This window comes from Heterodontus francisci, chromosome 37 (assembly GCF_036365525.1).
Source record: "Heterodontus francisci isolate sHetFra1 chromosome 37, sHetFra1.hap1, whole genome shotgun sequence".
NCBI classification, from domain to species: Eukaryota; Metazoa; Chordata; class Chondrichthyes; order Heterodontiformes; family Heterodontidae; genus Heterodontus; species Heterodontus francisci.
Window position 1 is genome coordinate 15,664,112 of NC_090407.1, and position 27,092 is coordinate 15,691,203.

The 27,092-nt window shown below is 42.9% G+C and overlaps 1 protein-coding gene across 3 annotated transcripts in view; it reads left to right on the forward strand.

Moving 5' to 3' along the window:
- Positions 1–27,092, forward strand: part of prkcz (protein kinase C, zeta) — a 744,042-nt gene that overhangs the window by 677,901 nt on the left and 39,049 nt on the right. For all 3 annotated transcript variants that reach the window (XM_068017159.1, XM_068017160.1, XM_068017161.1), the window contains one exon: positions 3,229–3,344. In XM_068017159.1, coding sequence (XP_067873260.1) covers positions 3,229–3,344 — 116 coding nt within the window. The remainder of the gene's footprint in view (positions 1–3,228; positions 3,345–27,092) is intronic.

The following is a 27,092-nucleotide window of genomic DNA, read 5'->3' on the forward strand; positions in this document are numbered from 1 at the left end:
ACTAGAGTTTGGCCCTGAACTCCCTACCTCAGAAATCACACCAGGACTTGACCAGTGACCTTTGGCTGGAATATAACCAGAATTGTCTGCAGCAGCGGGTCTGTCTTCCTAAATCTCCCAAGTCTTTCTGCAGTGAACAAGGTAAAGATGACAGGCCTGCTTCGTTTCAAGTCTTCACCCCAGGGAAGAGCAAGTTTAACAGAGGATGCTTTAAAATCATCAGACGTAACGCATGTTATCTTTGTAATCTCTATTTTTTCTTGAGTGTCTGTGTATCTGTATGAGTGAGAAAGTGAGTGCTGCTGCATATATTTCAGGTATTGTATAATAAACATTTATCTTTCTTTTAAAACTTATGAGAAAACCTGTCATTTGTGTGTTCTTGACCATTAAAGCACTTGAGTTTAAAAAACAGTTTAAAAAAAAAACACCGTCTTCGATCAGTCGAGAGGTGAAAAAAGGGGAACAATCCCTATCATCTCTCACCTGTCCGTAACAATTGTGATAATTATATATCTAAGAGCTACTAGTTTTCACTTTTTAAATGTCTATTGGCAAAGAAAGTTTCAGATTAATTGACTTCTGGGGCGGAATTGTAAAACTGTATTTCAGCAATTCTGCTGATACTCTAGTTTGTGAACCAAGACCTGAGATTGAATTGCAGCCATTATCTCACTCCCAGAAACTTTATTTTATGTAAAATATTGAAGGGTTCCTTTTTTCGTTCTTTTCTTGGTGTTTTGCAGCAGTGTTGAGCCCAGTTGCCTCAGTACAGCTGGCACAGTGCAGTTGAAAAGTAGTATAAAAATTGATTTGTGGCATTCCCAACCCCTCAGTTTGTTACTACATCTTCTGTCTTCAGTGATTTTCATTGTGTGTCTCTAAGTTCTTTTGAGATTCATGGGTTTGATTGAGACATTTATGATGGCAGCAATATTGTTCAAGTGGCAAACAAATACTCTGCTGTGAAGTATTTGTTTTTAACAATTATTTATACATTTTATTTGCACAAAAAATTATCATGCCTTGAATTTGTCAACTTATAGAACAGGCTGTCTTTCATTTTCACACATCAGATGAGCTGTTTGACAACGAAGCATTTAAGATAGTCCTTTCATATCTTGAGTTCCAAGACCCTGTGGGAGCTGGCAATACTCCACCAGCCAGAAGTGTGATGAGTTTTGTAAGTTATCTGTTGGATCAGCTGGTGCAGAAGTGTGATTGTAATATTGTAATAACGTAAAATCCATGCAGAATGCCAGTGGTCAAACCTTATACCCCAGAGCCACTGGCAAGCCTGATCATTGCCTGGAACTTTAACCTGTGTACATTGAAGTCTAAGCACATGCTCAATGATTGTTGAACAATCCACATTTGCACTACTTAATATAGATCCAGTACATTGCTGAAGCATGAATTTTGCAACAGAAATGTATTTACCTATAACTTTCCAAATTTCAATCCTCCAAGCCTTTAGGTGCTCCCAACAATGACTAGCATCAAAGTCATAAGCTTTGTTGCACTTACTTTTAACTGTAATCCCATGTACTAAACAGCAACATGTAAACATGAACATTTCCAAATTTTTGATGGTGTTAAAACTCCCAAGATCGACTTTAAAAATCAAAATAAATTTCCTAGACGTATACAAGTTGTAAAGCTCGTCATACTAAAAGGAATCACTCAGTAATCCCTCTTGTTGATTTTGTCACAGTACGACTTCAGCTTTAGTAATTGAGTTGGAAAAAGTCAGTATGCTGATCAAGCCCAATTCTTTCAATAGACCGTAGATGCCTTGCATTGGAGTCAATTCTCCTCAATTATTTTAACAATCTGAAGGAAGTGAATCGTCAGATTAAACTTCCAAGAAGATAACAGTTTGAACTTACTCTTCAGTGATCAAAGGAAGAATTAATTAAGGTGAGAAATTGCAATTGGAAAAGAAATTTCAAACAAAATGAGATTACACCCAATGATCAAAAGGTTAAACACAATTTACTGAAGAGTCCTTTTAGACAGATACCTATTTTGACATTTATTATAAATTTTCAATTCTTTGTAAATATTGCCAAGAAGTGGAACAAATATACTATTATAAAGCATAGACAATGTGAGCATATAACAAATACCAAAACAAGTTCCTTTTTTTAAAAAAAAATTGAGACTCAATTCAGGGATACAATTTGAGTGAGAGAAAAAAGCCCTGAGCCATATTCAGTCTGCAGTTTGGTAAACTGCCCTCAATGAGCTGAATTTTACTGGCCGCCCTTGATATCTGGGGTCGTGGTGGGGGGGCCCAGAAAATACCTCAGGGAGAGGCTCGCCGTGGGCCCATATTACTGGCGGCGGCAAGGCGTCGTGGCAGCGCCCTCCCTCCCACCCCCACCCAACCGCTCGGCAGTGGCATCACAATTTAAATATGTTAATACATTAAAATGAATTAATTAATCACCGTCCTGCTGCGATATTCTGGTAGGTTGCCGGAACTCCCATGCCTTCAGATCTCCTCTACACCCGCCCCCTCTACGTCATCAGTGGTGGTGGGGGGGGGTGGCGTTCTGTCCAGCATGTAAATGAGCTGCCGGGCTAAATATCGCGGTGGCTCCTTGGAGTAACTCTCACGCGTGCACCTTGCCATTTTTGAATCTGCAGCAAGCTGGAAAAATTCAGCCCAATATTTATATGTGCAATAATACCCTTGGCTTTGAGCTTTCTAACAACCTTTGGGCCATTTAAGCAATTTTCTGGGCATTTATTTACTACTGTAAACCTCAACTCCAAACAATAAACAAAACTTTATTTTTGCAATATTTCTTAGCGCTCACCCAAAGTGTCCTTCTGCACACAATGATGCAACAAATTAATTCTGTTTGGCAGCACGACAAATGTTGGAATACAGGAGGGACAAACTGATGGGCTGTGGCTATTTTTCATCCTCGACCTTTTTTCATTTTTTGCAAATGGAAAGGATGCCAGACCTGAAATGTTAACTCTGCTTCTCTCTACACTTGCTGCCAGACCTGCTGAGTATTTCTGACACTTTCTGTTCTCATTCCAGATTCGTTGACTTTGTTTGTCAGAGCTCTTGAAGTTAAACTTCAGTGTCTGTTAAGAGTATTTTACTGTGTGCTGGAAAATCTATTATAACTTGCATATTTTGAATTTAATTTTTCCACATTCCTCTGATCTGTGTGCCCAGTTCTGACTTGCTCCTGTTTTTTTTCTCAGTTGGAGAAGAAGCAGGTGACTCCTCCATTTAAACCACAGATCACAGATGACTACGGTTTGGAAAACTTCGACACTCAGTTTACAAGTGAACCTGTGCAGCTCACACCGGATGATGAGTGAGTATATACATCTGTATGTTTTGGAGGTTTTTAAACTCTGGTCATTACTCATTGCCTTTTGGGAGCTTTAGAATTTTGCATGTATTTTACAAAAATTTTGCATATCATTGTACCATGAGCCAAAGCAAACAATCTTAATTCGTAGAGTTTGCTGAATAAAAAAACTTATGTAAAATTTAAAATTAACCAGGTTATATGTTGGTCAAATATATAAATACTAAAGGTACTAAATCTGATAGTTTAAAAAAAACTTTGATAAAAGGACCTTAGCAGAGCTATATGTTTATAATTTCTTATTTTCTGTAGTTCATTTGCATAAGAGTATGTGTGACATGCTTCTTGTAGCCTTTCATAATAACTTGCTTTCAGCTTCTATACTGCATATATCACTTAATTATTATTTCTTTCATAACATTGCTCACAGATAAAAATTTAAATTCCGATTTTCAATACACATCAGTTGACACTTGTCAATAGGCCTGTCAGTGAAACTGATCAAACCAGTAGGACAGTTCAGTCATTGGTTGGTCCTCTGCCACATCTCCTTTCTTGCTTGTTAGCCCTGTCAGTGAAGTGTTGAACAAATGAATCAGAAAGCTGAGACATGAAGTTACACTGAAACAACACAGTCAGAAAGCTGAGACATGATGCTATGTCTTGCACCAACGGACTGGTGGTAAATTTTGGTACATGTAGATGTTTTTATTTACACTTACTTTATTGTGTCAAGTAACTAAAAATTTATACTATCTCCATTGTTTGTTGCTGCTGCTAAGACAGTCTATTTCCACCTCTGTAACATTGCCTAACTCTGCCCCTGCCTCAGCTCATCTGCTGCTGAAATCTTCTTCCGTGCCTTTGTATAGACTTGACTGTTACAACACACTCCTGGCCGGCCTCCCATCTTCCACCCTCCAAAAAGTTGAGGTCGTCCAAAACTCTGCTGCCTGTGTCTTAACTTACATTAAGTTTAGTTCACACATCACCCATGTGCTTGCTGACCTACATGGGCTCCCAACAATGCCTCAATTTTAAAATTCTCATAAAAGCAAAATACTGCGGATGCTGGCAATCTGAAATAAAAACAAGAAATGCTGCAACCACTTAGCAGTTCTGGCAGCATCTGTGAAAAGAGAAGCAGAGTTAACGTTTCGGGTCAGTGACCCTTCTTTGGAACTGACAAATATTAGAAAAGTCACAGGTTATAAGCAAGTGAAGTGGGGGTGGGGCAAGAGATAACAAAGGAGGTGTAGATTGGACCAGGCCACATAGCTGACCAAAAGGTCATGGAGCAAAGGCAAACAATATGTTAATGGTGTGTTGAAAGACAAAGCATTAGTACAGATTAGGTATTAATGCACTGAATATTGAACAGCGGCAAGTGCAAACCTGAAAATAAAAAACAGTGGGTAAGCAAACTGAACAAACTAAGATGAAATGAAATAAATGCAAAAAAAAGATTGTGAAATATGTAAAAAAGAATGTAAAAAAAAAAGAAGAAAAAATAACTCAAAATGGAAGTAAAATGGGGGGCTGTCATGCTCTGAAATTATTGAACTCAATGTTCAGTCCGGCAGGCTGTAGTGTACCTAATCGGTAGATGAGATGCTGTTCCTCGAGCTTGCGTTGATATTCACTGGAACACTGCAGCAATCCCAGGACAGAGATGTGAGCATGAGAGCAGGGGGGAGTGTTGAAATGGCAAGCAACCGGAAGCTCAGGGTCCTGCTTGCGGACTGAGCGGAGATGTTACGCAAAGCGGTCACCCAGTCTGCGCTTGGTCTCCCCATGACTTCGCTCCTCCCTATCTCTGTAACCTCCTCCAGCCCTTGAAGATATCTGCGCTCCTCTAATTGTGGTCGCTTGCACATCCTCAATTGTAATTGCTCCATCATTGTGCCTTCAACCGCCAAGACTCTGAGCTCTGAAATTTCCTCCCTAAGCCCCTCTGGCTCTCTGCCTCTCTTTCTTCCTTTAAGAAGTGCCTTAAAATCTACGATTTGGACCAAGCTTTTGGTCGTCTGTCCTGATATCTCCTTATATGGCTCAGTGCCACATTTTATTTCTAAGGCACCATGGGACATTTTACCATGTTAATGGTGCTATATAAATATGAGTTGTTGTTATTGAATCAATTTTTATTTGCAGCTGAAGCAGCAATTAATTTATCCCTGTGGAAAGGCTTTTTTTCCTGGAAGCACCAACTGTTGGTAAGGTGCAGTCCAATGGATACCAGCAGCCTGCCAGTTCCTCAGTCAAGTGTCCATTTTTTATATCCTGTAGAGTGAATGTCAACAATAATAACTTGCATTTCTATAGCACCTTTAAAATAGAAAAACATCCCAGTGTGTTTCACAGAGGTTTGAAGAAAGACTGCCAATGTGACAAAGAAGTTGAGAATAGAAACACAAGTATCCTAAAGTTTGGACAAAAAAGTGGGTTTTAAGAAGAGTCTTGGAGAAGGAGAGGTGGAAGTGTTTGGGAAGGGAATTTCAAGTACCTGGGTGGTTGAAAGCAGTCCATGTCATAAGGGACTTTTCCTATTTGTTTGCATGATTTGCAATGTCAGCATGGCCATATGTGTTGCCCTGACAAATGAGTGGTTTGTTAGGCCACCTCAATGATCATTAACAATCAAGTATGTTAGGTGGGGCTGGAGTCACCTTTAGGCCAGGCCAAGTCAGGGTGGCATGTTTTTTTTTCCCCAAGAAGGACATTAGTGAACCACTTGGGATGTGGGGATAGACATGGTTGCAACCATTGTGAGGGGCACAAGGATGTGAATTTTAAATATGGAGGATGGGGTACAAATGTAGGCCATCTGATAGAGTGATGGCTGAGCAGGACATAAAAAAGAAAAAGACTTGCATTTATATAGCGCTTTTTCCAAACACCAGACATCTCAAAGTGTATTACAGCCAGTGAAGTGCTTTTGAAGCATAGTCAGTGTTGTAATGTAGAAAATGCAGCAGCCAACTTGCACACAGCAAACTCCCATAAACAGTAATGTGATAACCAGATAATCTGTTATTTTGTGATGTTGATTGAGGGATAAATATTCGTCAGGAGACCAGCGATAACTCACTTGCTCTTTTTTCAAAATAGTGCTATGGGATCTTTTACATGCACCCGAGCAGGCAAATGGAGCCTGGGTTTACTGTCTCATCTGAAAGATAGCACTTCCAACTGTGCAGCACTACCTCTGTGTGGCACTGAAGTGTCAGCCTTGCTTTTTGTGCTCAAGCCCTGAGGTGGGGCTTGAACTCAGAACTTTGTGACTCAGAAGCGAGAGTTCAGAATAGGATATGAGTAGTAGAGTTTTGAGTGAGCTGAGCTTGATGGAAGGCCAGGCAGGACAACAATGGCGTAGTAGATCTGGAGGTCACAAAGACATAGATGAGAATTTCAGCAGCAGATTGTCTGAGGTAGAAATAGAAGAAGGCAATGTTAGGGAAGTGGGAAGTAGGATGTATTTGTAATAGAAAAGATATGGCACTGGATTTTTAGGGCCCGATTGGGGCAAGTATGAAGGCAGGCAGGCACGGAATTTCACACCAGCATGCTGGTTTGCTATCTCTATCCCGCCCTGGGCTATTTTCCCCGAGGCAGGATCCGTGACAGCAGGGCGACCTCTCTGCAAGTGGCGGGTAGCTACTTAACGATAGTTGAAGGCTTATTGAGGCCTTTTGTCAGAAGCCAACTGGAGTTTTCCAGCCAACCTCCGGCCCCTGGAGGCAGCAGGGAACAGGCCAGCTGCTTGGAGGCAGCCTCTTGGCAGCAGACTAGGGGGCCAGCGCTTCAGGCAGGCTTTGAGGCCCTCCCGCCTGCCCAGTCTCAGCAGTGGCACCAGGCCACCTTGTGGAGTGGTCCGACTGCTGGGGAGATCTTTTAATTTAAAAGTTAAAAAGGTTGAAGAGAGGGTGCCTTCACTGGGCTAAGAATGGAGTTGGGGCGAATGAATCGGAGTCAAAAGCTGGCAGGAAAGCCAGTAGATGAACAATGGGCTACCTTCAAAGAAGAGATAATTTGGACACAGTCAAGGTATGTTCCCTCAAAGGGGAAAAGTAGGGCAAACAAATCCAGAGCTCCCTGGATGACAAAAAAGGTAGAGATTAAGATAAAGAAGAAAAAGTGTGCTTATGGCAGATGCCAGGTAGAAAATACTATTGAGAACCAGGCTGAATATAGAAGGTCCAGAGGTGGTGAGAAGCAAAGAGAGAGCATGAAAAGAGACTGGGAGCTAGTATTCAAGGAAATCCCAAAGTTTTCTATAGGCATATAAATAGAAAAAGGGTGGTAAAAGGAGGAGTGGGGCCGATTAGGGACCAAAAAGGGGATTTACACATGGAGGCATAGGGCATAATGAGGTATTAAATGAATACTTTGCATCTATCTTTACCAAGGAAGAAGATGCAACCCAGGCAATGTTGAAAGAGGAGGTAAATCAGACGCTAGAGGGGTTTAAAATTGATAAAGAGGAAGTACTAGATAGGCTGTCTGTACTTAAAGTGGATAAAGACTCAGGACCAGATGGGATGCATCCAAGGATACTGAGGGAAGTGAAGGGTGGAAAGCGCAGAGGGATTGGCCGTAATTTTTCAGTCTTCCTTAGACTCGGGGGTGGTGCAAGAGGACGGAGAATTGCAAACGTTATTCAAAAAAGGTGTTGAGATAAGCCCAGCAACTACAGGCCAGTCAGTTTAACTTCAGTGGTGAGTAAACTTCTAGAAAAAATAATCTGGGACAAAATCAATAGTCACATGGACAAATGCAAGTTAATTAAGGAAAACCAGCATGGATTTCTTAAGGGAAAATCATGTTTAACTAACTTGCTGGAGTTTTTTGAGGAGGTAACAGAGAGGGTTGATGAGGGCAGTGCTGTTGATGTGGTGTATATGCACTTTCAAAAGACGTTTGATACAGTGCCATACAACAGACTTGTGAGCAAACCTGTAGCTCGTGAAATAAAAGGGACAGAAGCAACATGGATAAAAAATTGGCTGAGTGACAGGAAACAAAGAGTAGTGGTTAATGGATGTTTTTCAGGCTGGAAGAAGGTTTATAGTGGAGTTCCCCATGGATCAGTGTTGGGACCCTTGCTTTTCTTGATATATGTCAATGACCTAGACCTTGGTGTACAGGACACAGTTTCAAAGTTTGCAGATGATACGAAACTTGGAAGCATTGTGAGCTGTGAGGAGGATAGTGTAGAACTTCAAAATGACATTGACAAGTTGGTGGAATGGGCAAACAGGTGACAGATTAAGTTCAATGCAGAGAAATGTGAAGTGATTCATTTTGGTAGGAAGAACATGGAGAGACAATATAAAATAAAGAGTACAATTCTAAAGGGGATGCAGGAGCAGAGGGACCTAGGTATATATGTGCATAAGTCATTGAAGGTGGCAGGACAGGTTGAGAGAGCAGTTAATAAAGCATACTGGGCTTTATTAATAGGGGCATAGAGTACAAGAGCAAGGAAGTTATGTTGAACTATTATAAGACACTAGTTCGGCTTCAGCTGGAGTATTGCCCAGTTCTGGGCGCCGCACTTTAGGAAAGACATGAGGGCATTGGAGAGAGTACAGAAAAGATTCACGAGAATTGTTCCAGGGATGAGGAACTTCAGTTATGAAGATAGATTGGAGAAATTAGGACTGTTTTTCTTGGAGAAGAGAAGGCTGAGAGGTGATTTGCTAGAGGTATTCAAAATCATGAGGGACCTGGACAGAGTAGATAGAGTGAAACTGTTCCCACTCGTGAAAGGATCGAGAATGAGAGAGTACAGATTTTAAGTATTTGGTAAGAGAAGCAAAAGTGTGATGAGGAAAACTTTTTCACACAGCGAGTGGTTAAGGTTTGGAATGCGCTGCCTGAGAGCATGGTGGAGGCAGCTTCAATTGAAGCATTCTAAAGGGAATTAGACAGTTATATGAAAGGGAAGAATGTACAGGGTTGCGGAGAGAAAGCAGGGGAATGGAACTAGGGAATTGCTCTTTCAGAGAGCCAGTGCAGACACGATGGGCCAAATGGCCGCCTCCTGCATTGTAACAATTCTGTGATCTTGAGGTCCCCTCTCTCTCTCTCACTTGGAAAGGCTTCTGGCTGGAGGGTCTCCTATTGGCCCTCCAGCTTTGAGAGTAAGGACAGCAAGCCCGCCCTCTGGCTATTAATTGGTGAATTCGGGGAAAATCACTGCCAGTTGACTGTTTCCCACACAGTGGTGGCTTCTGACCCTCATTTGACCCTGACATCAGGGTCCCTAAGCCTGCAGGGAAAATGGAGTCAGAAGCTCAGCTTGGGATTGAACAGGACAACCAAGGTTGTGGGCAATCTGGTTCAGCCTGAGACAATGGCTAGAGAAAGGAATGGAATTGGTGGTAAGGGAATGGATGTTGTAACAGACACTTGAGACAATGCTTCAGTCTTCTTGGTATTTAGTTGGAGGAAACTGCAGTTCATTCAAGACAGCAGTCTGACAGCACAGAAGGAGTGAAGGGCTCAAGAGAAGTGGTGGACCCCATATCTGCAGTAAGGTTGCTAAGGAGTACATAAATGAGAGGACCAACGATATATTGTCAGGTGACTCCAGAGGTGATGGTGTGGGGATGGGAAGAGAAGGCATTTCTAGAGATGCCCTGGGAACATTCGGAAGGTAAGAGTCGAACTAAGTAAGGCCACTCCCACAGAGTTGGACAATAGAGGAGACGTGTTGGAGAATAGTGTGATTAACCATATTGAAGACTGCAGAGAAGCCAACGAGGGATAATGCACCATGGTCACAGATAATATTTTGTCACTTTGCTTCAGGCTGTTTTGGTGCTGAGGGAGGGGCAAAATCCTGATTGGAGGGATTTCAGGGTTGGATATAGAAGGAAAGAAGATCTTTGAAAGAGATTAGGGATATGTGGGTGGTAAGGGTTGCAAGGAAGTGGTTGAAAGTGGCTTTGTCGGTGATCAAGTGGCTGTGAATTTGGGTAAGAGCATTTGTAGGGCGCGTTTTAAAGAAGATGTGAAGGCGGCAGGAAACCAGGAACAGGGGAGCTGAGATGAAGTTTGACTTTAAAAGCGAAGAGTCGTTTAGGATATCTTGGGGAGAAACTTGGATGGGGCTTGGGGAGAAGGACAGGTAGGAGAAAGATGAGGACTTTAAAGGAAAAGTGAGACAGATGGAATGGGGTGAGATGCTGGAAGGAGATGATGATGTGCATTGGTGATAAAGGCCACATCATCAATGCGGAAGTTTGGATAGCATAGCCGGTGCATAGTATAGCCAGATGTGGAGGCTTCAGTAAGGGGCAAGGTGTTGCCCTTCAAGTTTCGGTTAAAAGTACGATGTCAGTACAGTTATCCACAATAGGGTTGTAGAGGGCTAGGGACTTGTACACAAATGAGCAGACGTTCAGGAAGGAAGTGTAGGCTGTCCACTGATTGTTGATAAGCCTGATAAGTGTACATATACAGTTTCTATTGTAAATGCAAACATAGGAATTTAAAATAGAAAAAAATGGTGGAAAGTGTGTGCAGATATAATATATGGATATATTTTCATCTTTTCCTGTTCTGAGTTTACAGTTCTTTCATTGAAGCTGCTTGAATCATTGGCAAACTAACATATTGCAGCCTAGAGGTTAATCCACGCGGATTGTGTGTTTAAATAATTTTGTTTCTCTGATTGAATCAAGCAGGTGACTTATGAATGGCACAGGTGCAAGTGAGTTTCATTGAAAAGCAAAATTCTATAATGTGGATCTCCAAGTACAATTCTGTTTATCTATTCAAGTGCACTCTTCATAGTTTTAAACTGATTTTTTTGATTTAAGTTTTTGTATTAACTTTTATAGGGTTTATGATCAGCACAGAGATTACTTCTGCACTGCACAGATACAAGTTGCCTCTCTCTTCTCTCCAGTGATAAATGTTGGCTATTTTGCAAATCCCTTACTAGTGGGGGCATGTTGATGATGTTACAATTGGCCTGAACTAGGAAAGGAAAAATTAGGGGTTCCCACTCTTGATTGCTATCCTGTGATCCCTTTAGAAAATGAATGTGTGTGGACATTGTGTGAAGACAGAATCAGACCTTGTGAAAGCCATTGAATATTCAACCGGTATTCACCATCAAGGGTCATGCAAGAAGAATGGCAACTTCACCCAGGAGAAACTCATTAAAAAAAAACCTTTAAGCAGGGACATGTTCGTCGGCCATCATAATCACTTATACAGCTCGGTCTAACGGGAACAACGGAGCTAATATAAATTTATAGCATCCTGAGTTGATAGGTTCAAATAAAAAGGTGCAAGTGTTGAAATGTGCTACTAGTTGCTATACAGAAAAGGAACTTGCTCTACCATTTTTGTTGTTTTTCTTACTTTATAAATACACCTGTGCAAAAAACTGCAACTAGGCAATAATTATGGGGAGGCAGTGGCATGGTAGTAATTTTACTAGACTCGTAACCCAGAGCCCAGGCTAATGCTCTTGGGATATGGGTTCAAATCCCACCACGGCAGATGGTGAAATTTGAATTCAGTTAATAAATCTGGAATTAAAATCTAGTCTAATGGCGACCATGAAACCATTGTCAATTGTTATAAAAACCCATCTGGTTCACTCATGTCCTTTAGGAAAGGAAATCTGCCGTCCTTACCTGGTCTGGCCTACATGCGACTCCAGACCCACAGCAATGTGGTTGACTCTTAAAATGCCCTCTGAAATGACCTAGCAAGCCACTCAGTGGTATCAAACTGCTACAAAGTCTTAAGACAAGGAATGAAACTCGACGGACCACCTGGCATCGACCTAGGCACTGGAAACGACCAGGGCAAACCTAGCCCTGTCGGCCCTGCAAAGTCCGTCTTAATAACATCTGGGGACTTGTGCCAAAATTTGGAGAGCTGTCCCACAGACTAGTCAAGCAACAGCCTGACACTGTCATACTCATGGAATCATACCTTGCAGGCAATGTCCCAGATACCACCACCATCATCATTCCTGGGTATGACCACCTGGGTGGTGGCACAGTGGTATACAGTTGGGAGGAGTTGCCCTGAGAGTCCTCAACATTGACTCCGGACCCCATGAATTCACATGGCATCAGATCAAACACAAGCAAGGAAACCTCCTGCTGATTACCACCTACCGCAACCCCCCCTCAGCTGATAAATCAGTACTTCTCCATGTTGAACACCAATTGGAAGGAGCACTGAGGGTAGCATGGGCACAAAATATACTCTGGGTGGAGAGCTTCAATGTCCATCACCCAAGAATGGCTCGGTAGCACCACTACTGACCAAGCTGGCCGAGTCCTAAAGGACATAGCTGCTAGACTGGGTCTGTGGCAGTTGGTGAGGGAACCAACAAGAGGGAATAACATACTTGACCTCGCCCTCATCAATCTATCAGTCACAGATGCATCTGTCCATGACAGTATTGGCAGGGGTGACCACCGTACAGTCCTTACAGCGTGAAGTCCTGCCTTCACGCTAAGGGTACCCACCATCATGTTGTGTGGCACTACCACTGTGCTAAATGGGATAGATTTCGAATAGATCTAGCAACTCAAACTGGGCATCCTTGAGGCGCAGTGGGTCATCAGAAGCAGCAGAATTGTATTCAACCAAGACCTAAAATCTCCTGGCCTGACACATCCCCCACTCTACCATTAACATCAAGCTGGGGGACCAACCCTGGTTCAATGAGGAGTGCAGGAGGGCATGCCAGGAGCAGCACCAGGCATACCTAAAAATGAGGTGTCAGCCTGGCGAGGTTACAACACAGGACTACTTGCATGCCAAACAGCAGAAGCAGCATGCAATAGACAGGTCTGAGCGATACCACAACCAACGGACCAGATCTAAGCTCTGCAGTCCTGCCACATCAAGTCGTGAGTGGCGGTGGATAATTAAACAGTCGGCAGGAGGAGGCACCACAAACTTCCCAACCTCATCAACGAGGGAGCCCAGCACATCAGTGCAAAAGACAAGGCTGAAGCATTTGCATCCATCTTCAGCCAGAAATGCTGAGTGGATGATCCATCTTGGCCTCCTCCTGAGGTCCCCAGCATCACAGATGCCAGTCTTCAGCCAATCCAATTCACTCCACGTGATATCAAGAAACGGCTGAAGGCATGGGATACTGCAAAGGCTATGGGCCCTGACAACATTCCGGCAATAGTATTGTGCACAAAAAGCAGGACAAATCCAACCCGGCCAGTTAGTGCCCTATCAGTCTACTCGCGATAGAAGGGGTCGTCGACAGTGCTATCAAGCGGCATTTGCTCAGCAATAACCTGCTCAGTTTGAGTTCAGCCAGGGCCACTCAGCTCCTGACCTCAATACAGGATTGGTCCAAACATGGACAAAAGAGGTGAACGCCAGAGGTGTGAGAGTGACTGCCCTTGACATCAAGGCAGCATTTGACCTAATATGGCATCAAGGAGCCCCAGCAAAATTGGAGTCAATGGGAATCAAGGGGAAAACTCTCCGCTGGTTGGAGTCATACCTAGCACAAAGGAAGATGGTTGTGGTTGTTGGAGTTCAATCATCTCAGTCCCGGGACATCACTGCAGGCGTTCCTCAGAGTAGTATCCTAGGCCCAACCATCTTCAGCTGCTTCATCAATGACTTTCCCTCCATCATAAGGTCTGAAGTGGGGATGTTCACTGATGATTGCGCAATGTTCAGCATTCACGACTGCTCAGATACTGAAGCAGCCCGTGTCTTTTTGCAGCAAGACCTGGACAATGTGCTTGGGCTGATGAGTGGCAAGTAACATTCATGCCACACAAGTGCCGGGAAATGACTATCTGAAACAAGAGAGAATCTGAGCATCTCCCCTTGATGTTCAGTGGCATTACCATCACTGAATCCCACACTATCAACATCCTGGGGGTCACCATTGACCAGAAACTAAACTGGACTAGCAACATAAATGCTGTGGCTATAAGAGCACATCAGAGGCTGAGAATTCTGTTGCAAGTAACTCACCTCCCATCTCCCCAAAGCCTGTCCACCATCTACAAGGCACGAGTCAGGAGTGTGATAGAATACTGTCCACTTGCCTGGATGGGTACAGCTCCAACAACACTCAAGAAACTTGACACCATCCAGGACAAAGCAGCCCGCTTGATTGGCACCCCATCCACCACCTTCAACATTCACTCCCTCCACCACCGACGCACAGTGGCGGCAGTGTGTACCATCTACAAGATGCACTGCAGCAATTCACCAAGGCTCCTTCAACAGCACCTTCCAAACCCACGACCTCTGCCACCTAGAATGATGAGGGCAGCAGGTGCATGCGGACACCACCACCTGCAAGTTCCTCTCCAAGCCACACACCATCCTGACTTGGAGCTATATTGCCGTTCCTTCACTGTCACTGGTTCAAAATCCTGGAACTCCCTTCCTAACAGCACTGTTGGTGTACCTACACCCCAAGGACTGCAGCGGTTCAAGAAGGCAGCTCACCACCACCTTCTCAAGGGCAATTAAGGATGGGCAATAAATGCTGGCCTAACCAGCGACGCCCATATCCCCTGAAATTACCTGCAATTTATTCTCCCCATACTAGTAAGATGCCAACGGCTATTTCAGACAGTCATTTCAATACGGTGGTGGTACTATTAATAAATAATGTTGCCTAAAATATCTGGTCTTTTACAGTGGCTTCTTTATTAGCTCATACTGTGGGATTTGACATCAATATTGCAGAGGGGCTGACCTGCATAGCAAGGGAGAGGCACAGTTGCTGTCAAGGGAAGGTTTCTGGCCAGCTGTCAAGTTTGTTGAGATCTCTTACCAGTTCTCTCATGCGCATTGGATGTTGGGTGGATGGAGTTCTAAGTCATGTATTGAAGGAACTGAGAGCAGGCAGATAAGCTGTTTGGTCAGCTGTAATAGTGTGAGCTGAGCTTGTGGCTAGGAACAATGGACATAAGTGCTGCTGGAGAGAATTATCGTGGGTGGATGAGGGACACAGAGCATTCAAAGTCAGAACAGCAATTTGAAGATCTCTGTTTATCTTCTCATTTCTATGATCCATCAGGGGCTACTTCCATTAAGGCACATAATTTAATTTCTGAGTAACATTAACTGCTAAGAGCTGTGTTTTGCTTCATCGCTGCAGTAAAATACAGTTGTGTCTCACTAATTTATAGCACCTTTTAGGAACTGAATTTGTAAACTTTGGCCTCAGTGTTGGTGTGCATTCCTATTTTCTTAGAAATTTGATCTGGGGGTGAGGGGTGGGTTCAATCCTTATATGACTTATGTGGTTTTTTTTTAAATATCCATTTTTCTGGGCACATTTTACTATTTAGCTGTACTATACTGTGCCAGAGGTCAAAAATACAAAAGTAGGGCACAAAATTTCCGAAAGGTTTGATTTTCCTCGATGGGTTTATGGACTTTGTTGGTCACAGAAGAGATAAATATTTGGAGGGGTGGAGGAAGGAAGGAAACAGCCAAGCTTTTTCATTTATTTACATTTAACTTAATAGCTTAAGACAATACCAATGGTTATAAGGTGATTTTTTTTCTGCCAATTTTTCTTCCTCTCCTGATGTACAGTTTTATAAGCACCATGACGGTGACTGTCGGCAGGCTGTTTATGGGAGACATCTCAACTGAGCCAGATCATCTTTCTGTAAGTTCACAGGTGTTACCACAGCACCCTGTTCAGGGCAGATGCATGGATTCCATATGTAGTTCCAGCAGATTTAATCGCCTAGCAGTCAGAAGTGGGAAACCTGGCTTTTTTCCCCATCTACCTAATCCGGGGACTGCAATTGCCATGCTGGTCAAATCAGTATATTCAGCACAAACCTACAACCTTTCTAGTCTCTCTAGCTCACGGTTTGGTAACCCACAGATTTGGTGAAGGAGCTACTGGACTCTCGCACCTTTTGCAAATTTCAGACGTACTTATTAGCACAATTTTCCTCCCTTCTCCCATTCTCTCCTGAACTTGTTAATTTATGTGAACCTTCATATACATCACCTAAGTGTCCATTCTTCATGTGTGATTCTTGATCGTGAATGTTAGCAGATTATTTTACCATGGGTCTCAATCACAGCAAGCTAGATCCTGTTCTCACCCAAAGACCACACGCATGCAAGTCAGGTCAGTGGATAACCAGCATGAACAAGAACCTTGGATTATTTCAGCCTAATTCCTCAGTACAGGAACGCTTCTGATATGTCTTCCTTTTTCCTCAACCGAGAATTCCCCCCCACTGTGGTTGACAGGGCTCTCAACCATGTCTGGCCCATTTCCTGCACCTCTGCCCTCACCCCTTCCCCTCCCTCCCTCCCAGAACCGCGACAGGGTTCCCCTTGTCCTCACTTTCCACCCCACCAGCCTTCACATCCAGAGGATCATCCTCCGCCATTTTCGCCACATCCAGCGTGATGCCACTACCAAACGCATCTTCCCCTCCCTTCCCCTGTCAGCATTCCGAAGGGATCGTTCCCTCCGCGACAGCCTCATCCACTCCTCCATTACCCCCACCACCTCATCCCCTTCCCACAGCACCTTCCCTTGCAATCGCAGGAGGTGTAATATATCTGCCCCTTTACCTCCTCTCTCCTCACTATCCAAGGTCCCAAACACTCGTTTCAGGTGAAGCAGCGATTTACTTGTACCTCTTTCAATTTAGTATACTGTATTCGCTGCTCACAATGTGGTCTCCTCTACATTGGGGAGACCAAATGCAGATTAGGTGACCGCTTTGTGGACCACCTCCGCTCAGTCTGTAAGCATGACCCCGAGCTTCCGGTTGCTGGCCATTTCAACACCGCCCCCTGCTCTCATGCTCACATCTCTGTCCTGGGATTGCTGCAGTGTTCCAGCGAACATCAACGCAAGCTCGAGGAACAGCACCTCATTTACCGATTAGGCAGGCTACAGCCTGCCGGACTGAACATTGAGTTCAATCATTTCAGAGCATGACGGACCCCCCCCCCCCCCCCTTTTTATTTTGAGTGAGTTTTTCTTTTTTATTTGTTTATTTTATTTTAGTTTGTTTCTACTGTGCCTATCCACTTTTTTTTCATGTTTGTGCTTGGGGCCAGAGCTGTTCATTTTAATGTCAATTGATACCCTCTCTGTACTAACGCTTTGTCTTTCACCACATCATTAACATACCGTTTGCCTTTGGTCCATGACCTTCTAGTCAGTTATTCTCTGTGACCTTGTCCTATCAACACCTCTTTTGTTATCTCTTGCCCCACCCCCACTTTACTTGCTTAAAACCTTTTGCATTTCTAATATTTGTCAGTTCTGATGAAGGGTCACTGATCTGAAAAGTTAACTCTGCTTCTCTCTCTACAGAAGCTGCCAGACCTGCTGAGTATTTCCAGCATTTCTTGTTTCTATTTCAATTATTTCAGCCTGCTTCTTCAGCACAGGAGCCTGGATACCAAATGTAGCACTCTGAGGATTGAGTCAGGGATATTCCTGTACATGTAACTCCTTATGACACCAAGTACTCCATCGAGTCATTGACATAGCTAGTAATGCAGCAAATTAGATGAGCTGAATGGCTGTTTTTTTTTATATTCCTATCTTATTTTTATTTAAGCTAAGTCAGATAAGCATTACATCTATGTAGCAAGGTGTTAGAAGTTCCGTTGTTTTAACAGAGCAAATAGTTTAGCCTTGGGTTTCTTATCACAAATTTCACATTTCCAAGTACGCAATGAGATTTTGTACTTGGAGGGTCTCACCATCAGCACACTTCATAGAAATCCAATAATTATTGTTAACTTTAGCAGTTATTTAAACTTTTTGGAATGTTTTGTTTCAAAGGTGCTGAAACTGAGAACTGGCATAACTAAATTGCTGAGCCCCACAGTGTAAGGAGGCTGAAGATAGTTGTTAACACTCTTTCTTCTGAGTTGTCAGATTCCAAAAATACTGATATAGAAATTTATTCAAAGAGTAGTTGAATCATCCAGCTCTAAAAGGTCCCAGTTTTGTTTCCTGGCCTGTGTCCGATTAACTGAACTCAGTACAAACATCGTCGCTAGTTGGTATTGGCAATCCTTAGTTAAGAAAGGGAAATCCAGTAATCCAGGCACAAATATAATCTTAAAAGGGACTGTGGGCCACTTAAAGGATAAAACCAGGATCAAAAGATGCCAAGTTTGATTTTCAAACTCATTGAATTAGATGGTCTCAGCATGGGTAACAATTGGCATCAGCAACATAGATTAGGGAGCAGATAATCGCTCATGTTCTCACTTCTGAACATGGGGTGCTTGTGGCTGAATGCAGTCATTTTAAAACACTGATGTTGACTGCCTAGGTTCATGCATGAAATAATGGCCAATTTAGCCAATACCTGTGGGACCATACCCCAGCAAAATAATAAAGGCTGCCAATACCTATGGGACTATATACCCAGCAGGAGCTCGAGAAAGAGAGAAAAAAATTACATTTATGGGGTATATGCCTTCAATACAACTTTACCTAATTTTTAATGCTAATGATTTGCAAAGAGAAGGGAAAATAACAAAATTGTGGACGATCTGTATATGAAGACTGAAAGATTGACAATTTAATACTGCAGCATATAATTTCGGAAACCAAAACACTCATAAAACACATCACTCAAGCAGCCTACTCCTGCTCCTAATTTGTAAGTTCGTATGTTCGTAATGCAATTCTCCCAGTTTAAGCTTCACAAAAAATCCTTGTATGCACATTCTTGAGCTAGCTGAAAATGCTAAAATCATAGAACTGAAGAAGCACAGTCAGCAGGACATGCACAATATCCTTATTTACTTTATAGATGCTATTTCCAAAAAAATCATGTTCCAATAATAGCACAAATAAATTTGTGTCTTCAATATCTTAGTTCCATCGATCTCCTTCGCTCCCCCATTTGGACAATTTAATTAAATGTTAAGTTGCAAGACCCAATTCTGGATCCAATTTTTAATCTAGACAGTGTTCAGCACACTGACTCCCTCAATGTTTCTTCTTCCCTACCCCGGGTAGTGCCATTTGTCAAAACATTGATAATTTTTGATGGCTCTCTAGTTAAATTATGCACAAAAATAAATGGAAGTTTTAAAAGGTTCATATTTTACATTCATATCTTAACATTTCTGGACTGGAATAATGGATGTAGTGTATACAAAGCTTTCAATTTTCCTGTAATTGCCTGTTAGAGTATTTTGTCACAAAACCAACATTCCAATATAGCTTCAAATCATAGCACTTTGAAATGTGAGCCTAGCAGCATAACTATAAGAAAATAAATGCAAAATAAGGTTATTTTTTCTTTTAGTTATATGCAAATACCAATTCTCTCTTTAAGCTGCTGACTCTTGCTCGGGTATGGTTCCAAGTGTCTGACAGCCATCTCGTACCCTACCCAATTGGCTATTGTGCACGTGAGAGCCTGGATGGTTAACTGTCAGCAGACTGTCCAATCCTGGAGGGCAATCACTCCAAACCTGGTCCTGTCTCTTTCTAATCTCCACAAATGTGGACTTTCCAGCAAGAGTCACTGGCTGACAGTGAAAAGCAGGATCCCCAATCATTTCCCCGCCCCCCCCCCACATCCCCCCCAAGCCCGAAGACACTACTTAGTTCTCCAACTTCTGCCTTGTTGCAAAAAGCTAAATTAGCACAGGTCACAAATTGAATCCTGGTACTTATACACAAGAATAAACATCTCTCGAGATTTAGACCTTGGACGTTTGTGACACAGAAGGAGATAATTTGGCCATTGTGTCTGTGGTGACTCTTTGAGAAATCCAAAACTAATCCCACTGCTCTACTCTCCCCCCATAGTCCTGAGGGATTTGGGAATTCAGATACCATAACTGCTTAAGCTTTAGCATAAACATTATATCCTAATCAGTTTGAATGTTTAACTATGTTGCAGCAATAAAATTGCATCAAGAAGGATGCTAACCCCATACACAATAGAAGTGATTCAGAGGTCCGGAGCACACAGTGTAAGGGCCATCTGCAAGATCCAGGTTCAAGCTGTCAGGTGGAATTGTAACAAAAACGAGAAATGGTTACAGGGAAAGAGGGTTGGATCCAGCCTGCACTGACCTGTCTCAGCACCCTGAAGGGTACTTGGGTTCTCAGCAGCATGTAGCTTTGCCATTTTACTTACATAGAAACACAGAAAATAGGAGCAGGAGTAGGCCATTCAGCCCTTCGAGCCTGCTCCGCCATTCATTATGATCATGGCTGATCATCCAACTCAGTAGGCTGATCATCCAACTCAGTAACCTGTTCCCGCTTTCGCCCCATACTCTTTGATCCCTTTAGACCCAAGAGCTATATCTATCTCCTTCTTGAAAACACGCAATGTTTTGGCCTCAACTCCTTTCTGTGGTAGCGAATTCCACAGACTCACCACTCTCTGGGTGAAGAAATTTCTCCTCATCTCATGAAGAGAGAGATTAAGCAATTGGTACTAAAAAGTCTTGTACTTGACTTTGGACTTGAACATCTGGAAAATCATGATGGCTGGTACATGGGAAGCTCTGCTTTATAGATTATTCCATTGTGCTGATAGCTGATTTGGAAACTTACAGCTTTTAACGGAAAGTTGTTCTCTGGACACCAGTTATGTAAACATGTATTCACATATCCAGGATTCAGTGCCAACCTTCATTAGGCTTCAATTAGTGAAACCCATTAATTGAGGTTTGAGGTACATTCATTACTGCAGTCTGAAAAATAATGGCGATGCAATCATGCTGCTCACCATCCTGCCCAGGAGTCCATAGTATTTCCTGTCTGCCTAGAGAGAGGTTAAACCCATGTTTATCGGTTATCAAATAACCAACTAGTGACTATCCTTTTTCAGGGGAGAGATAAACCCATTCTGTTTGTGTCAGGTTGGCTCCAAGATAACATAAGAGATTGGCAGATTTGGTAATCTGATAGCTGAGCCTAAGAAGTTCCTGATTTCTTCAGAATACAGTTGATGATTGATTAGCCAGCTTTGGTGTATTGTTGGGAGCTCAAAAAAACTTTACAAACTAATGCCCTAACCTTGGTGGTCCAAGTTAGGCGAACAGCAAAAATGTTACGAGCACCCTCTACATGGTTTTAGATGGTTGAACTTCAGTACTGCCTTGCACGTGAGTGTCCCTAAACTTTGGCTCTTATCAGCCTATACCTAATTTCTCTGGGCTTGGGATAGCAAAGGAAGAGAATATGCACTCCGTATTAAGCTTACTTTGTCCTTCTGAAAACATGTAGCTTCTCTTGCAAATAGAATAAATTATAAGTGTTTTTTTCAGTGTTTAAGGAGAGTAAAATTGAAATGCTGTAAAATAACAATTCTTTGACTGTCCAGCTGCAGAGCAGCACATTTTTTATTTTGAAAATTAATGATATAACTACAGTTATGCATCAATTGTGATACTTTTCAACACTTACAATTTGTTGTGTTGTTCAGACTGAAGGGAAATACGTACAAAGTTTATGTGGTGGAGGGGTGAAGATTATAATTCAAATGGCGGATATAGAAGAGTGACAAAGTGAATTGAGGTCCAAGGCATGTTCCAGCAGCAGAAAATAAGTTATCTAAGGTTGCGTTCGCAACCTTAAATCTCACCCTCAAAAATGCTCATAAGTTGGTTAAATTAAATTTATGGACTGCAAGATCACATATTATTATCATTCTTCTTTGGCCTCCTTATCTCGAGAGACAATGGGTAAGCGCCTGGAGGTGGTCAGTGGTGTGTGGAGCAGCGCCTGGAGTGGCTATAAAGGCCAATTCTAGAGTGACAGGCTCTTCCACAGGTGCTGCAGAAAAATTTGTTTGTCGGGGCTGTTGCACAGTTGGCTCTCCCCTTGCGCCTCTGTCTTTTTTCCTGCCAACTGCTAAGTCTCTTCGACTCGCCACACTTTAGCCCCGCCTTTATGGCTGCCCGCCAGCTCTGGCGAACGCTGGCAACTGACTCCCACGACTTGTGATCAATGTCACAGGACTTCACGTCGCGTTTGCAGACGTCTTTAAAGCAGAGACATGGACGGCCGGTGGGTCTGATACCAGTGGCGAGCTCGCTGTACAATGTGTCTTTGGGGATCCTGCCATCTTCCATGCGGCTCACATGGCCAAGCCATCTCAAGTGCCGCTGACTCAGTAGTGTGTATAAGCTGGGGATGTTGGCCGCCTCGAGGACTTCTGTGTTGGGGATACGGTCCTGCCACCTGATGTCCAATATTCTCCGGAGGCAGCGAAGATGGAATGAATTGAGACGTCGCTCTTGGCTGACATACGCTGTCCAGGCCTCGCTGCCATAGAGCAAGGTACTGAGGACACAGGCTTGATACACTCGGACTTTTGTGTTCCGTGTCAGTGCGCCATTTTCCCACACTCTCTTGGCCAGTCTGGACATATCAGTGGAAGCCTTTCCCATGCGCTTGTTGATTTCTGCATCTAGAGACAGGTTACTGGTGATAGTTGAGCCTAGGTAGGTGAACTCTTGAACTACTTCCAGAGCGAGGTCGCCAGTATTGATGGATGGAACATTTCTGACGTCCTGCCCCATGATGTTCGTTTTCTTGAGGCTGATGGTTAGGCCAAATTCATTGCAGGCAGCCGCAAACCTGTCGATGAGACTCTGCAGGCACTCTTCAGTGTGAGATGTTAAAGCAGCATCACCAGCAAAGAGGAGTTCCCTGATGAGGACTTTCCGTACTTTGGACTTCGCTCTTAGACGGGCAAGGTTAAACAACCTGCCCCCTGATCTTGTGTGGAGGAAAATTCCTTCTTCAGAGGACTTGAACGCATGTGAAAGCAGCAGAGAGAAGAAAATCCCAAAAAGTGTGGGTGCGAGAACACAGCCCTATTTCACGCCACTCAGGATAGGAAAGGGGTCTGATGAGGAGCCACCATGTTGAATTGTGCCTTTCATATTGTCATGGAATATTATTATACAATTCACATAACCTGGGAAAATTTTTAACCTTTTTGTACGACAACTTCTATGAGCAGATGAAAACAAAGGCTAGGAAAAGATCAGCTAGTCCATCGAGCCTGTTCTACATTGTCATGGTTTGACTTCTACGCATTATCACTGCCATCTGCCCTACCCTGTAACCAGTATTGCTTTTAGATGTAAATTGTAAATTTGTTGCTGGGGGTATCCATTGGTTCCCAACTGGTGGTTATTCATGTGTTAGTCTTGATAGTGTTATGAAAGTGCTTCCTTTTTCTTTAATATTTTATTTTTTTGAGGCCTTGTGTTAAAACTGAAAAGATTCCATGGATTTTTTTTTTTGCCAAGTTCACCAAAAGGACACGAGATGTTGTTTGAAAGCCACCTGTGCTGGAAATCATGTGCTTTGGACTCAGTAAACAACAGAACCCTTGATGACCTGGAAAAAATGGTTACAGAGAAGCCATATGTCCAGGTTTATGAAGGTCAAGAGGTCGACTCTCCTGTTTGGGGTTTGGACATTGTTTTCAGTTCAGTTGGGGTATGAACTGCTTGAAGACAATAGGTGTTTTCCTGCGAAGGAAAAAAAGAAACCACCCAGCTCACCACCTTCTCAACCTGTTTGAAGAAATCCTGCAAAGATCCAGGGCTGGATTTTATGGCGGTGAGCCCCAGAAATGACGGGCCTCACGCCAAAGAGCTGTCTCAAGCACAGCAGCTCATTTAAATAGCCGAGGTGTGGCCCCCCCCTCCCCCCACCCCAGTCATGTGGAGGAGGTGGGCTGTCCTCCCCGGCAATGGCGTCAGCTGCCTGTGTGCAGGCGCTGACGCAATTTTTTTAAAGGGCTGTCAGCCCTACCAATTTATTTAAATGTTTAAAGACAGATGGATAAAATTAAATAAATACATTTCTTTTGCCCCTTTCCTACCCCCCAATAACAATTAAATTAACTATTTGCCCTTCCCTCTCCCCCACAAACATCTGACCTTCCCCCCCCTCCCCCCTCCCCCCCCACAAACTACAAACTGCATTAAGTTTAAAATACAACCCTTCCCACCATCCCCTACACCCATGACGTTTATTTGACCCCGTTTCCCGACCCCCCCAACACTGATAAATTTACCTCCTCCCTCTCTCCACCAGTGTGGCGCCTCGTTTCCCGGACGGGGATCCGAAGGTGCGGGAGTGCCTGCTGCGGGGCTGAAGATCGCAGCGGGCCATATAGATTAAGGGTAAGTACATGCAAATCTATTAATTTTATGCATTTGCATATGGTGATTGTGGTCCTGTCGCTGAGTGGTGGGGGGACTGCCACGGTGCCCCACCATTGGGAGGATCAGGCCGGGCCCTGCCAGCATCAAGATCCGTGGCAGGCATCATCTGGGGCCAAGTTCAGGCACCCCCCCCCCCCCCCACTCCAATGGATTCCAATGTTGAGGGCTTATTAAAATACAGCCCCCAGTGTGGGAGAGCTAAAATCCCTGGTGCTGCATAGCTCCTGAGAAGCTGGACAAAAATGTGCGATTCAAGTGTGTGCTGGCGAAAACCCTGATGCTACATTTCTCCTAGAAAATCTACTAGAATAATTATCAACATTTGTAGAACGGACTGCTTCTGAAACTATCCCAGTGACCCGGACCCCAGACCAAAATAGGGACAACTGACATCCTTCCATATCTTTTTTTTTTCATCGAGAATTAGTAAGTATTTGGCAAAAGTCGTCTTTTTCTGTCTTTTTTTTGTAACAGTCCTCTGCAGAGAGACTTTTCTCTTTTTTTCCAGTGCGTGTGTGTGTAATTGGGGAATTTAAAAAGGGAACTTTCATATTTCAATCTGTGTGTTAATGCTTTGCTTCATTACTGGTTAAGTCTTGTTTCATAAACTGATAATTTTGTTGTTTATTAAAGAAATCTGGTTGGTGTATTTTATTCTGGGATATAAAATAGGGTATATGTTTGGCTGTATCGGTAACCAGGCAAACATTTAAATCTATGTTGTGATCTGTGGAGAAGTGGAACGAGAAAAGAGAGTGCACACCTCCCGCCTCGGTTGTAACAATAGTAAGTGCCAACAGAATATTTGACTCAATTTTCTTCTCACCTAATACTCATTAAAGTCCCTTATAACATGGATTAATGGAATGGATAATAATTGGAAGAGAACATTCTCAGTTGCTTTTTTTCCCCTTCCCATTGCCTAACCAAGTGATGTTGAGGAAAACTGGAGCATCCTTATTCCCTCAGCTAACTTAGCATGGAACAGGGGTCAGATTTGGAACATTTCTGGTCCATATTTCTCATTCACTGAGCCCTTCTGGAGCAATAATCAAGACTTAACTTTTGGATACAAGTGGCGTGTTAAGTGGAGATACCCAACTTTGTTCTTATGAAATGTTCCACATAGCGTCCTTGTTTTTTGAGGAATGTCCACGCATGCATGATTTTATGTTAACCCTCACAAGATTTATTTATTTAGCTGGTTGGAAGGAGACAACTGGTACAGGTGCACTTTAAACTGGCAGGTGTAGAAACAGTTTGGGCTGAGGAGTTTGAAGTGGGTCCTACTGAACTAGAGAATTGGTGTTGTTTATAGTGACACATGGAGGACAATCCATCCTTTGACTTTGGTTTATACTGTAACATCAGAGAGGCACCAAGAATGGAGTGTGGAAAATAGAAGATTCACTGTGTAATTCCTTTTAAATATCTGGTTATGAAATAAATTGGTTACTGGATAAGGATTTGTATTGAAGGGAAAACACTGGAAGGTGATGGCCAGTCCCAGTTGTGACAATTGAATGATAAGGTATTACTTGCAACCAGTAAAGGAATTGAGTAGTTTGAGGGGAAATTCATGGTCCTTTAGAAGAAGCAAGCCCAAAGGGCCGAATAGCTCTTCATACCATTTTCTTTGGCTTTTTTACTACATTGTCCAAGGTGAACTTTTCATCACATTTGGGCTATCCTGTACCAGATGTAGGAGTACTTCATATAGTCTCTGGGTGCAAAATAGTAAAATGTTCAATTCTCTACCACCTATTCCTCATAACACACATTTTTCTCATTCCCATGTGCATTCATTTGGGTGAGTATACTGACACTAAAGGCTTCTATAACTCCACCAAATTAAAAACCCAGGGAGTGAATTTAAAATAAAAAGCTTCCCACCATCATTGAGAATGTGCTTTTTTAAATCTCTGCTCTGCTGTGAGGGTTGTACACATCAGAAAAAGCAGGCTGGGCTACAGATTGCTTCTGTTGGTTTAATGATATACAGAAAGCAACAAGGTAGATTGGCCTTCATTTCACAGGTGTCCACAATTGGCTGCTGAACAAAGCAACTACCACATTCACTTCTGAGCTGCCTGCTCGAGATGAATTGGTCTCCTTGTCCTTAATAGAGAAAGATATTTTTCAAAAAAAAATACAATTTCTTCAAGCTAAGACATTTCTTATTGACTGACGACTCACTGGCATAGATTTGTTTTTAGAATCAAGAAACGAGTTTCCCATCAAGCTTGCTAACATATTAAATAAAAGCATGTTATTTGGCATCAAATATAGGACAGAAAAAAACACTGTTCAAGTGCAGCGCTATGGCTTTTCTTGGCAATTCAGTATGGATGTTGGCAATGTCACATTCCCATTGCATGGCTCCAAGCATTTTGAAACAACAGTTTGTCATATTTTGACATGGGTAAAAATTCTAGACACAAAATGGCACAGAGAAAGCTTGAAGTAAATTAAGTCATTTTAATGTAATCCTTTGTGTATTGAGTCCTGTGGTTCTGCCTTGTTCTGTTTTGGTAGTATGGA